The following is a 13,675-nucleotide window of genomic DNA, read 5'->3' on the forward strand; positions in this document are numbered from 1 at the left end:
CAATGTTCCCAAAGCTCCTCCCCCACAAGCACCAGGAGCATCCTCCCTGTTCAGGGCTGTAGGCCAAAGGCAGTGACAGCCATGTAGCCAACTCATGTGGGCTGCCTGATCCTGCAGCAGAGCTCATCATACTGGAATTGAGCAAGGCTTCCTGTGGATGTCTGCTTTTCCTGCCTGCCCCATGCTCCTGTGAATATCCCACACTGTAAAAACCAGTAAAGCACAGTAAAAAAGTTACCAGTGTGTCTGGCAGTACTGAAGCAGGGCAGCAGGAAAACTGAAGCATTTTACTTGTTTTCCAGGTAAGGAAAGGCAGGGTCAAAGCAGCCACGGCAAAGCCAGCAGAGATGATGAGGGCAGTAACCAGCCACATGGATGTGCCACCTAGAAATAACAGAAGCAGCAAAACTTCTGAGAGTCAAACCTTGTGAGGACAAATCACTCAATGCAGTCAGCCTGCTCCCTCTGTGGCTGATCTTTCCACCACCCTGGTGAGATCCTTTGTTGGCACACTCCAGGACAGGATACCAGTGCCAGTGTAGGGGGCTGCCCTACTGAGGTTTTTTTTTCCTACCCCAAGGAACAAATGGGCAGCACATTTGCAAATAAGAGAGGAGGTTTTGGGTGAAAATGAAAGGAAGAGCTGCTGGGGTATCCTTGGGCATGACTACACCAGAGGAATAGGAAGGAAGGCTGGCCGTTACCTTGTGCCCTCACACACTGTGTCTGGCTGAAGCTGCTGCTTCTGTTGATTGCCTCAACGTATGTCTGAGCTTTTACACAGTAATCAGATCCTGCCTCCATGGTGTCCAGGTGAACCACAGAGCTGACATCCTTCACCACCTTCCGCTGCATCTGCCACAAGCCCAGGAGAGAGAGGATCAGAACACAGGGCAAGGGCCTAATTGACAGCAGGAGTCCTGACATGATGCTAGCCCAGACTTTACTGGGAGAAGGGGAAGGAACAGCAGGAGGTGTGACAGAGAAAAACAGCAAACAAGGAAGCACAGTGGAGTGCAGAATGAGACCATGCACATTTGGAAGGGCAGGAGGGGATGAAAAGACAGAGCTGTGAGCCTAAGAGGCATAATGGCGATGTTGGGCCAAAATGCTAGACTATGACCTACTCCCCTGGTGTAACGGCTTGATGACTAAGGTCTTGACTGATCCAAGTTTTTGCTGGGATATGAAAATCATACCTGTGCTAGTCTGATATGATAGAAATGCCAGAACCATGCTGTGATAGGGGTGTGAGAGCTGTGCTGTGACTCTAGAGCACCGAGAGGAGATGGACTGGGCTAGTAAGGAGCAAGTGAATTTAGTGTGTGCAACTGTAACACACTTCAGCAGCCCTTAAACAGCATATGAACACCAGTACATTATTTTCTTGCAATAAATAGGACTCCAGTAACTGCTAGCAAAAAGAAGTTGGTATTTCCAGTCTCCTCAGTCACGAGAGGACAGGTAACAATTAGCTAGTTGTTCCGAATTCTTGCTGTGTTGCAGATGCAAAGCCTGCACTCACAGAAGGCCTGATCAGCCTCCAGAATCACACACACATACGGATACTTCTAACAAGCCAGTAGTGCTCTTCTGGTAGCAAGTTCTTCTCTCCATCAAAATATCCCTCTCCACAGAAATGTGATCTTGAGGCCCACAAGTTTGAAAAGATTTCAAGGATGAAATAAGGTCGGTGACTACATGTGGTGTGTAACCTCTTGCAAAAACCTCAAATAAGACAGGTCAAATGTGACAATTATTAAAAAAAAATAATTAAAAGAGTCCCAGCAGAGAACTGGACATGTACTGGCAAGCAAATCTGGTGCTTGTGACAGTCCAGTTGTCAGAAACTATTCTGAAGTTTGGAATCAATGTTTAGGTGATTAATACCATATATTGAAGAAGAGTTAACATTTCATTAAGCCCATGAACAAGGTTGATCTCGTTTACTTTGATTTCCAAAAGGTAGTCAAGATCTATTTCAAAGCCTATCAAGCTAACAGCAATGGGATGAAAAGGCATCAGAGTGTACTAACCAGGCTGCAACGGCCCTCACCAGCCCTGCCTGGCACCCCCATCTTCACCCTCCTGTCCATGGCCCAGAAGCCCCATTAAGCTCAGCCCAGGATCTTCAGTCCCAGTCTGAGCTATGCTGGAGTTCTTCCTGTCATAGAATCATAGGATGGTTTGGGTTGGAAAGGACCTTAATATCATTCAGTTCCAACCCCCCTGCCATGGGCAGGGCTGCCTCATACTAGACCATGTTACCCAAGGCTTTGTCCAACCTGGTTAAATGGTGCTCATGAGAGTTTTACCCCTTCATTTTTACAGTTGGTGAGTGTTTCTTAAATTGAGCATCCCCCACCAGAAACAGGAACTTGGGGTTCGGGTTTCCTGGAATAGTCAGCTCTGAGGTAGTCATCCTTGTTAACAATTGCTGGGGAAATAAAAGAGTGCGAAGACATGTATGGTGCTAACCCATAGTGCTCCTGCACCTTGAACTGTGCAGGTTTACTCCCTGCCCACCTTGGTAAGGGCAAAAATAGCTGGAAAGGCTTCCACAGGGAACAACTAAGTAGTCTGGGAGTCCTTGGCCTGGAAAAAGATACACAATATAAAACTATTTAGAGTGGCAGGGAAAGTGAATAGGGAATTACTGTTCTCTCTCTCTCTCTCTCTCCCCCCTAAACCAAGATTGAGACTGCACAACAGTTAAGCTGCAGAATTCCCGAGTACAGGAAGTTGTACATGCTAGAAGTTTATGTAGCTTGAAAACCACAACAGACATTATTGGAACAAAAATTCATCAAGGACTATTAATAATACCATTTCTGGTTCAGGAATCTCTTGGAGCTGTGTCTGTGACATCTCAGAAAATAATCTAAGTGTAATTACACACAGGCTTTCTCCTTATTAACTTCCTTGGTCATCTCCATTGCCCACTGGCAGAGAGAAGTTACTTGGTTTGATGGTCCCATGGTCCGACTTTATATGGCTGCCGAAATGTCATGCTTTTATGTTCTTAGGTGCTGTGGAAGCACAAGTTCCCAAGAAAAAAAATAAATCATTGATATCTAGTGAAAACAGAAGGACCTGAACACAACATAAATTGTCACTGCTTCAGTATCACCCAGGTATAAGCAATGCCCTCGGCTAAGCAAGTGGCAGCTCACTGTCACAGGCAAGCTGTTTTACAAAAAACTCCTGAGAAAAATGTCAGCACCTCAGTGTGATAACTTAATCTTGGTCTGAGTAATCCAAGTGATGTTTAGAGAAGAAAGTCAGCATGAACACCTTCAGTTCCTGACTTCTGGTTTCTTTGAATGCTTGAGGTCCTTGAGGAGATTCCTCTTCCCAGAGAAGAAAATGTGGAAAGAACACACAGCTTCTCCACAGAAGTAAGAGCAATGCACTGGTATGTGCAGAGGAATATGGCACACACTGACTCCAGACATGTCCTCTAGCCTCACAGCAGGAGCCTGGACTGGCAAACAGGCCCTGGCAATGTCTATATGCTTTCACTCTAAGTATGTAGGCTCTCTGTTATTGCCCAAAACCCGAGGGTAAAACTCACCCTACTCTCCTGGCCCTTCTTCCAGTAGAGAACACAGAACTGAAAGGCAGGCCCCATGTCTTCCAGCTCCACTAGTAAATGATAGCCATCTGCTATGACCTTCATCAGAGGTGGGGTCAGAGAAGCTGCCAACACAGAGAGAGCACCATTATCACATCAGAGGCAATCCTTACAACTTGTCCTGTTTCCAGCTAGGAGAGGGAAATCCATCACGAGCACAGTAACATTACTCTGCAATAAAAGCCAGTTGCTTCAGTGGGGCAGAAACTTCTCTTTGCTATACCTCCCATTATGACTAGATACAGTGAGTTTGAACAGGATGACCATGACTGGCATTGCAAATGGGAGTTTGGCAACAGCTGGGTTGTGCAGAACTTAAAAGGTTCTAAATTTTCTCCAGTAGAGGAAGCGTCTGGCCTAATTGTCCTGTGTGAACAACAGCAGCAGAACTAGCTGGGTGACCAGAAGTTGAGACACCAGATCAGGCCAGTTCTGCTCCTGGGCATTAGCTTAGCACTAACATACAGGACAGGAGCTGTGAAACCATTGCTTTTTCATGGGAATTTTGGCAGTTATTCAAATACAAAGGAAAAAGCAGTATGATCCTCTAGCAGCGTAACTCTGGCAGTTGACGTGAATGCTTATTGTCTTCTAGTATCTATGTGGGTTTAGATAGACTTAGGCTGATGACCTGCTGTGACTAAGTTTTTTATAAATGTATGCAAGTAAATCTGCAGATGATTTGCTTCATGCTTACTTTGATATTCAAAGATTGGTTCAGATTGGGATTCTGCTGTGAGGAGATTTAGTGAAACAATCAATCAAGCATGGATGAAACTACACACTGAACATTTGTGAACTGCAAATCAAGGCAGTACAAAGATCACATCTGTGCTACTTATATATGCCATTCTTTACCACTGTTGTGGCTGAAACTGGTTTTAACTTCCTTGCTTTTAAGAAATGAAAGAGAGCAATGTATAGCCACATACAGAAGAGATGTTCTTAATAATCTTACATCCAGCGAATTACCATTAAGACTGAGCAATATGAAAAGATAAAATACAAATATGTTCATAATGAGTGTGCCACAAACGGGATGCCTGGAAAACTATTTTATACTTTTAAATTGAAAAGTGAGAATCTGCTTAACAACATGTCTCAAAATTAAAAAAAAAAAAAAAAAAAAGTCTTAACATCATTTGGAGGTTAAAAACAAATTCTGGGTTAATGTTTTGACAGATGGATATTACAAGATGCTACTACTAGCCAAACAGAAGCATTTAGGATTATCTCTATGGTGGCACACTGGATACCAACTAACTATTTGAATTTTGATAAATGAAGAAGAAAGACATAACTAAATTGTTAGTTTTAGGAAGGTCTTTTGAAAGCGTTTTCCATGTGTTATCATAATTTACATGTATCTACATCTAATGCTTTGACACTGGAGCTATTTAGACTACAAGTACTGTGGGCTGTGCTGATGCCCTGACTGTCTATGAGCCACATACAGAACGAGTGGGCTGCGCTTTGAATTCCTTAGTTTCTCTCAGACTCAATGCCGTATTTCCTAAGAGATGCAATAGCAGAGACAAGGGAAAGTGAGTAGTAAAAATATGTAACGACAAGAACTTACAGAGATTTTTCTTTCTCCTTTAAATATTGGTCTATATATGCACATTCCTACTACAGTCCATTGCAAGTTGTATCCTCTGAACGTTCACAGCTTAGCCAGAGGGTTGTACTGAGGTCTTTAAAACGCATGACTAAGCTATCAAATACTTCACCATACCATGAGAAAGTTGCTGCTTTTCTTCATGAAGAGGCTCAAGCGAAGGAAGATCCTTCCCCTATCACTGCCTAACAGTGTGGTCCATGGCTCAACTCTGTATCACCATAGCTCCTGGAAAAGGGAAGGATTTTTCATCGAAAGCGTTATCTAGAAAACACTTCCACACCAAGATACACTCTCATCAGCTTAGATTGTGCTCCTCATGGTGCTGCTTTGATTAAATGCTCTGTATGAGTGAGGACTGCTCACTTACGAAGTAGTAGATAATTTCCAGTGATTGATGAAGGTTGAAGATGGGGTCAGTTCTGGTCTTGGACAGGCAATTTCTTTCCTGGCTAAAACTGATAACTGTTGCCCATCCCAGACTGAGACTTACACTCCAATAGTGACCTCAACAGAGGTTTTCCACCACGGTGTTTATTGCTTAAATCAGCTGACTACACAGCAGAGAACAGAGGCAATGATTCCAGAGAAACACTGGAAACAGCATGCTAATTTCAGGCTGTGACATGATCCTTAGGTTGAGCTAGACCTCAAAATTTGCAGGAGTTGGAAGCACATGGAGAAAATACCCTTCATGGCTAGGACTGCAGCAATGTTGCAGTTTCCTTTTTATTCTTCTCTTCTGAGGTCAATTCATGTATCAGAGAATATGGGAGGAGAGAACCATGTCTGGAAGGAACTGTGATTTCCAGGACAGCATGAAGCAGATAGAGGGTGACATGGCTGTTTTCTAGAGAAAGTGCTTCCATAGGATCACGTTCTGGACTCTCAGAATTGACTAGATGACATGGATTAGATGGAGCAGTGACAGCAACCTTGGTTGATCAGAACCTTTTGTAATCAGAGGCAAGAGTAGCCAACTTGCCAAAAGAAATGTTTTCTTACATATCTTAGATCTTTGGAGATTCAAGCCCTGATAAATTCGGCCCTGCCTCAGGAGAAACTCACGTTCACGAGCACAGCATGACTAAGAGTGAAATGTCCCAACTCAAAATGAGAGAAGCTGAGAAGCAGGGTGAGCTTTCTGTGTCTATTGGCTTTGTGTGACATGCACAGTATATAAACATATGCATGAGCAATCCCTCAACACCAGACTGCGAAATTAATGCAATGTCATGGAGCTTAAGCCAAACAGCAGGACTCACTTGTGATGCGATTGAAGAAACCTTTCAGGGTGCCCCACTCTGATCTTCTAGTGCCAGTGTCTGCCCTTACACGCAGCTTATAGGCCACAGTGGCTGAGATATCCTCTGTGATGTTGCACGCCGTGGCTGTGATGAGTGAACATTCACAGATGGGAATCCAGCTCTCATTGGCGTAGTCTCGTTCATACTCACTGAGGAGAGGAAAAGAAAGCAAACTGGCAACAGTCTGGTAGGATGTGTATCTGTGACATAGGCTAAGGCTGCTTGCTAGTTCTTTCCAGGTAAAACCAGTACTGGGGTGCATTAGGGCTTGAATACCAGGAGTGTATGAAACCAGTATGGGTGTGGTTTAGATCTTATCTAGACAAAATCTCCCAGAGCCAGTTTATTCATGAGTCAAATGGAGCATGATAGTGTAGGAGGTGGGGATAGCCAACACAGTGTTGATGCCTCAAATCCTGCCCACTCACTTCACTTGATCATCCTGGGTAAACCAGAATTCCAAAGCCATACTGTAATACAAGTCATAGCTCAAGATGGATCAGAAACCCCCTGTAATGTGTGTTAGATGTTTAAAAGATGAACACTGAATAAATCTCTTTCCTTTTCTAAATAAACTGTTGCTAATCCTTCTAACTTTTGAATTATTTGGACAGAGGCAGTTTTCATATTTGGGCTTAATGCACAGCTTGGATTACTCTGCTACCTATTAATCTGTAAACAGTCTCAGAACTCAAGCAAAAGGAATTTTTCCCCCACTTGTAATGAGCTAGTACTAGAGTATCAAGCTTCTCCTTTGCATATGAGCTGAATAGTGCTAAACATCCCAAAATGCCGAATTTTAAGTCTAAGTAAACAGCGTTCAAAGAACAAAGAAGAGTAACAGAAATTACCCCTGAAACTCAACAGAGTATCTCACAGTTTCTTCCTGGGCGGTCACAGGACTCCAAGATAAGAAATGTTTCATGTTGGTAGAAAGGATAGAGATATTCTGAGGTGCTGGCAGCAAAGCATCTTCACCTAAAATTCCCAGCAAAAGAAAAGAAAAAGAAAGAAATGAAAAAGGTATATGAATTTACTAGGAAAAATCTTACAATAGTGCAAAACCATGTTTTGTATTAGAAATACACACTCTTTATTTCACTACTGTCACTTCAGAGTTTGAAACATTTTTCAGAGAAGAAATGATAACCAAAGTGCAAATGACAGAGCAGTTAGGCTGGCACTGCTTACAGAAAGGAAAAGCACACCTTTTCATTGTTTAATGAAGTCAAGTAAAAGATACTCTATTGCACTCTATAGACTGTTCCAGTGTCATAGTTGGAAGTGTGCTGTTTCTTTCCAGGCTTGACTGGACACTGTTAGATCTTAGCTGTTGTACAGCTTTTTTCATGTTGCAGGATTGTAATAATCTAAGTGCTTGTAGGCTGTAATCAAAGTACCTCTTTGATTTATTTAATGGACTATAAATAAAATTATTACTTTATTCTGAGATAGCCAAAGCATACGGGATGGTACCTACAGTGTAGGTAATTTTATTCTATGGCATCCTGATGCAATATCCTTAGCAGTGTTTGGACCAGGGCACAGAAGGCAGGAATCCCCACAAGCACATCCTGCACTACGCTATGGGAACAGACTTATCTCTGTTCTGCTACTTTCCAGTCACAAGTGTGTTCTCTCTGCTCAGCAGGGAATGGTTCCCGACGAACCACTGAAAGGGAGGAATGGATGGAACAGTTTCAACCAACCCAATGTAGCACTGGTCATTTCAACAGTATGCCAGAAACAAGGTTCTATCACAATGTCTGTTACCAAGGATTATTTCTTAATTATTGTTTAATGACATCTATTTCACTTAACAAGGCCTATCTTTCATTAGTCTTAACTGCCATTAAAAGACGGTGTCTTCTTTTAAAACTCCGTTTACAAATTTAACCAATTGATGTCAGTTGTTCTACTCAGGATCAAAGCCAGGTTGACAAGTCCATGAGCAACATTTTCATGACAGTTATTCTTTTACAGCATTAGAACATTGGTGTTCTTTCTGCCCTTAGAATATTCCCTGTATTTGTATCTTTATAAAATCACTAATGATGTGGAGAACCTTGATGCCGACTCCTTATGATTCTTTGGCATAAGTTATATGGATCTGTTGACACAATGCTTAGCCATTCTTTAAAGTAAACGTCAGCTATCTCCAGGATGAGGAGCTTTCTTCCCTGTAATTTAGATAGCAGAAGAGTCATTGGTGCCATACCAGCAGTTCTGGCCTGTGGGGGTCCATACTAGTTTCAAGGCACTTTTTGTCTTTATTGACGTTCACTCTGCAGCTTTACCACCCATTTGGTCTCTATTACTCTCCATGCTTCCCAACATTTAGATTGTTTGCTATCACTTTTCCTTGTACACATTGGGAGTTGGCATACTCAGGTGTGTGACTTATGTAACAGACATCAGTTATGTGATCAGACACTGGTTTTTCCACAGCTCAGCACTCACAATGATGTTCCCTGTCTGAACAGGGCTGAACTGTGCTGGAGTGTTTCAGAAATTTTTAAGTCCTTGATTTAGGACTTCTTGGATATGTACTTTTCTTTTATTCAGAAGTACTGAAACCCTGTTTTGCTGGCAAAATCAGTGAATCTTCTGTTGGCACAGTGAGACCTGTCACCTCACTTCAGCTGAACCACAAAGGTTTTATACATGCACTAAGATTTCTTTCTTCCTTTCATTAGGAAAAAACTCTGGACCTAATTACAGTGTATGTGTCTCTATGAAAAAAGTTCACCAATTAAAGTTTCTGTTCGATATTAATAATAAGTGGTTTTAATAGATTCAGGATGAGCACAAATTCTGCTACTCATAAGAATGCTTCTCCGTGAAAAATAAGATACATAAAAACCTAATACTCATCTATGCTATCTACAGAGCATACTTCCTGATTTTTACAGGGCCACATATCTTCTGTGGCAAAGCCATAGCACACAGCAGCTATTGGAGCATTTGCACTTTAGTGTGAGAAAACTAAGTCTCCAGCACTGCAGGTGAGATGGTGGTGGTGAGGTATAGTGTTATGGATGTGTAGTTCACATGAACGGTACACTAATCTGAACATCTGCCTTCAGATGAAGAGAAGTGTATCCCTAAAGAAAGATATTGTTTACCTTTCGTAACTAAAGAATACAGAAGCAGATACCAGTATGGGCCTAAGTATGCATATGCCTGCATGTGTGTGTAGCTGTTAAGTGTAAAAAGCATAAGATTTTGTGCTCATAAGGTTAAAATACTTAAATGACAAATACACTAAAGTGAACCTTGTGATTCAGCTTTAGTATGTTTTACTTCATTGTTTGTATAAGAATGTTTGTAACTGCCAACTAAGCCCTACTCCAAATACAGTGGACAGCCCTCAGGAGTGAATTATAAAGGTTTAAAGCTAAAACCTGCAATCTTTTCATCCAGTACACAAATTAAATGGGATTCCTGAGCAATAAAAGCAATGATGCACTTCCCTGCTCTCTGACTGGGACCCAGAGACATACTGAAAGCTGTAGTTTGGAAGAGAGGTTCACTCTCTTCCAAAATGCTGTTGATCTAGACATAGCGTATCCTGTGTTGTAGCCAAACAAATTATATTTCTCCAATCCATCTGTTGCAACAGCCCACAAAGCAATCGTAAGCAAGCGTTTAACACTGGGAGAAAAGACAATTCTGGGTTATATAAACAGGGAAAGCACTAAGTATAAACAGTGAAGGATGTTTCCTAGTACTGAAATACTCCATTATCTGTGGTCTACACATTTTGAAGGGAAAAGAAATAATATACAAAATGCAGGTGACAACTGAACAGAAAGAGCAGGCAGAACCCAGAAGGCTGTTAGCCCAGGGCTGTGTACAGCTTCCATTTGATTTTGGATTCACAAGCAATATGTAAATAGCCTCACAGGAAAAGCCAAGCTCGTCTTTCAAGCCAGGGTACTGACTCTTCCCCTAACATCTCCAGTCATGCCAAAGAAAAGACATGTCCAGATTTTCTCTGTAAATAGCATTTCTGCCTCCTTATCTGTCAGCAGTATACTACATTTTATTTGTTACACAAAGAATGGATTTCAATTCAGACTGGTGATGACTTCTTCACATTTTTCCCCTCTGTGTTAAACTTACAGAATCTACAATTAAAAAAAAAAAAAAAAGTAAAATTCATTATCAAATCCAATATATTTGTCTGGTTTACTTTTCAGTTAAAAATGCCTTAAATAAACCCTGATAAAATTCCATTGCTCTAGGATAGATTCTTATACCCTTCTTTCTCTGTGAATATAGAATGTAGTAATATTTCATCTCTACTACCTCATCATTTCTTGCTGTTAGTTCACTACTATCACCACTACTTATGGTTCAATGTCAGCTAACACTGCACAGATACTAAGAAAATGACCTCTTTACCCTCCTTTGAGGGGCCCAGCAAACACAAGAAGTAACTCCAGAAGCAGCATCGCATAGTGTTCAGAAATGCTTTACCACGTCTGTGCTTTTTCTGGCATGCCCCTTAAAATTTTACATACAGGACTGAGAAATCCTTCTTTACCGTAGTGCTAATAAAGATTAGCTTTTAACTTCCAAGCATTTATCTTTTCCAAATCTGCAGGACAACAACATCACCAGCTTCTCGTATCATCAAACAGTGCCTGCCTCTCTCCATATGAGGAAGCTTCAGTGAAGGGGAATCTGAAAAGGGAATTCTGGACTCTAAATACTGGTGACAAGAAAATAATGTCTGCAACACCCCACAAAGCTAAAGGAATTTCTATGCAAGCTAAGTAGTGAAAATGAAAGTATTTTAGACAACAACAATAAACTATGCTAAACGATCTCTTTGGAGGTACCCTTAAGCTGAAGACTAGGAACTTCCCCTCCCTCATTTGCCAATTGCACAAACTGACTGCAAAAGGCAAGATCTCAGTACATACCCCCTTGCCTGTTTTTCTTCCCATCACATGGGATACAAAGCCTGGACCCTCAGGCTTAGACAGGAACAGGCCATCTTCTGGCCTGGTATCTGCTCTGTGCAAACCACAGGGGCGGCTTTAGACATAAACATTCAGTCAAAACATTCTTTCCTCAAAAAGGAGACCAGGACACAAATTTTCATGTTTCAGGTCAAGGCCAAATGAATGGGGGACACAGTGTAAGTTATCCCATCTTTTTCTCCTACTGTCTGTCACAGTGTAGAAGACAAAATACGACGAGTATGCAGCTGAGCCAGGCTGCCAGTCACTACGCACAGAGGCGACATGGCTCCTGTGCAGAAACATCACACAGCTAGCCAGGCCTTAAAGGAAAACACAGTAAAAACAAAACTAAATTTCTTTAAAGAACAGCAGCCCTGCTTTGACAGCTTTTAAAAAACATTTGTCATAATCATCTGTATTCCACAGAAGAAACTTGATGCTGAGCCAGTGGTTTCAGTATCCAGCAACAAGGAACTATAAATAATTATGTTTTGTTGTGTTTTGCTGGCCAAGAAAGCTTTAAATTTATTTATCTTTTTTCTGAGGCAGAAAACAAAATGAAGCAAGACACAACCTGAATTCAAAAGCTAAGATAGCACATTTAGAAATACAGAACTGAACAAAATCCAAGCACAATGGCCAGCCGCGTTTGCTTTCTAGAGGACTGACCATCATAAAAACCCTAAAGTATAGTAAGGAGATCCAAGGCCAAACTCCTTTCAGGAGATGGGTTTGGAGCTTAGCATTTACTTGGAGAAGAAGAAAACAAATTGCACAGCCTCCTTCCAGGGTAAAGAGACCTTCAGAAAATATATTTGAGCTATTAGTGCTTTATAACCTTCCTTTCTGACCCTACGTCTACTCCACAGGCGGGGCATCCCCTGTGCTCAAATTGATCAGCATTAAGAGGACTTGAAAGTTCAGCTTCTCACAGAACAGTGAAAAAGCAGACATAAGTACAGTATTACTAATATCTTTCAAACTGAAACTCCCCTTTAGGTTTCAGAATGACTTGCAGAATACAGAATTTGTGTATTGCCTTTTTCATTTGCTTATTCTAGTATTAACTTTAGATAAAGAATTAAAATTCAACACCTGACCTTACACTATTTGACTCAAGTTTTTTAGCTGTATGTTTAACAAAAGGACAAAAGATTTTCTGTTTCTCACAGCCCCTTAATCTTCCAACTTAGTCAACAGAAGATATTTTAGCCATTTACCTGTGAGATTTGGTGCAATCAGAGCGCAGAGGAAGAAGCAGATGAGCTTTAGCAACATTTTGCTCACACTTGTTGCCTTCTCCCACATTCATACCCTGTTGTGCAGTTCAGGTATTTCCCTTCTAGCCAGGAAGCCCTGTCAGAGCCAGCCATGATGCCAGCAAAGCAGAGACTCCAGGGGAGTATCACAAACACCGCTTCTCTGCCTGTCTGTGCCAGTGCCAAAGACGTACGTACATTGTTTGCAAGGGCGCAGTTAGAGGGAGTGCCCGTGTAGTCTGGTGCCAGCATTTCTTGACAGGTCTGTGCAACTGCTAAACTAGATGGCATAACTCTGTTTCACACTGTTAGCAATTACAGGTATTAAACAAAGACATTGTAACGAGGAAACAGTATTCAACAGATATTCCCATGTAATTTATATAGCTCTAAGTGCTCATTTTTCCTGCTCAGCCCCAAAACTAGGAACCAGGAAAGTTCCCCACTATTACTAAGACATGCGTGTAGCCACAGACCTTGCACGAAGGACTGTGTGCCCCTGGGCTGGCAGAAGGGAGTCGTATGCTCCAATTTGTCTTCAAGTATTACTTTTTGTGGCAGCTATGTTGGGTGTGTACCGAGGAAGACATTCTGTTTTCAGATCTGATTTGGTGCAGACACATGTATCCCTGAGTTTATCCGTCTTCCAAGATCCATGGCTCAATTCTGACCATACAGATAATTGGGGAAATAAAGCCAAATCCTACCAAATGTTTTCAGCTCTGATAAAAGTGAGTACTAAAAACGTCTCCTCTAAAACCTCTTCTTCTTCCTTGCAATTTGTCACCTTAGAAAGGGCTTTTGTGTCTTAAAAAATTTTCCTTTCTGACACCTTTTAATAGCAAATACATGCTGACTGTTTTCAGTGGTGAACTAAAGGGATC

At 41.7% G+C, this 13,675-nt stretch overlaps 1 protein-coding gene across 1 annotated transcript in view; it reads right to left on the minus strand.

Moving 5' to 3' along the window:
* IL20RB (interleukin 20 receptor beta) overlaps positions 1 to 12,810 on the minus strand; it is a 13,280-nt gene extending 470 nt beyond the window's left edge. Inside the window, exons 1-6 of the mRNA XM_010022304.1 lie at positions 12,753 to 12,810; positions 7,411 to 7,537; positions 6,518 to 6,708; positions 3,575 to 3,699; positions 705 to 855; positions 239 to 384 (exon numbers count right to left, since the gene is read on the minus strand). Coding sequence (XP_010020606.1) covers positions 239 to 384; positions 705 to 855; positions 3,575 to 3,699; positions 6,518 to 6,708; positions 7,411 to 7,537; positions 12,753 to 12,810 — 798 coding nt within the window. The remainder of the gene's footprint in view (positions 1 to 238; positions 385 to 704; positions 856 to 3,574; positions 3,700 to 6,517; positions 6,709 to 7,410; positions 7,538 to 12,752) is intronic.
* Positions 12,811 to 13,675: the final 865 nt, after the last annotated feature.

The sequence above is a fragment of the Nestor notabilis genome, unplaced genomic scaffold (assembly GCF_000696875.1).
Source record: "Nestor notabilis isolate BGI_N333 unplaced genomic scaffold, ASM69687v1 scaffold12959, whole genome shotgun sequence".
NCBI classification, from domain to species: Eukaryota; Metazoa; Chordata; class Aves; order Psittaciformes; family Psittacidae; genus Nestor; species Nestor notabilis.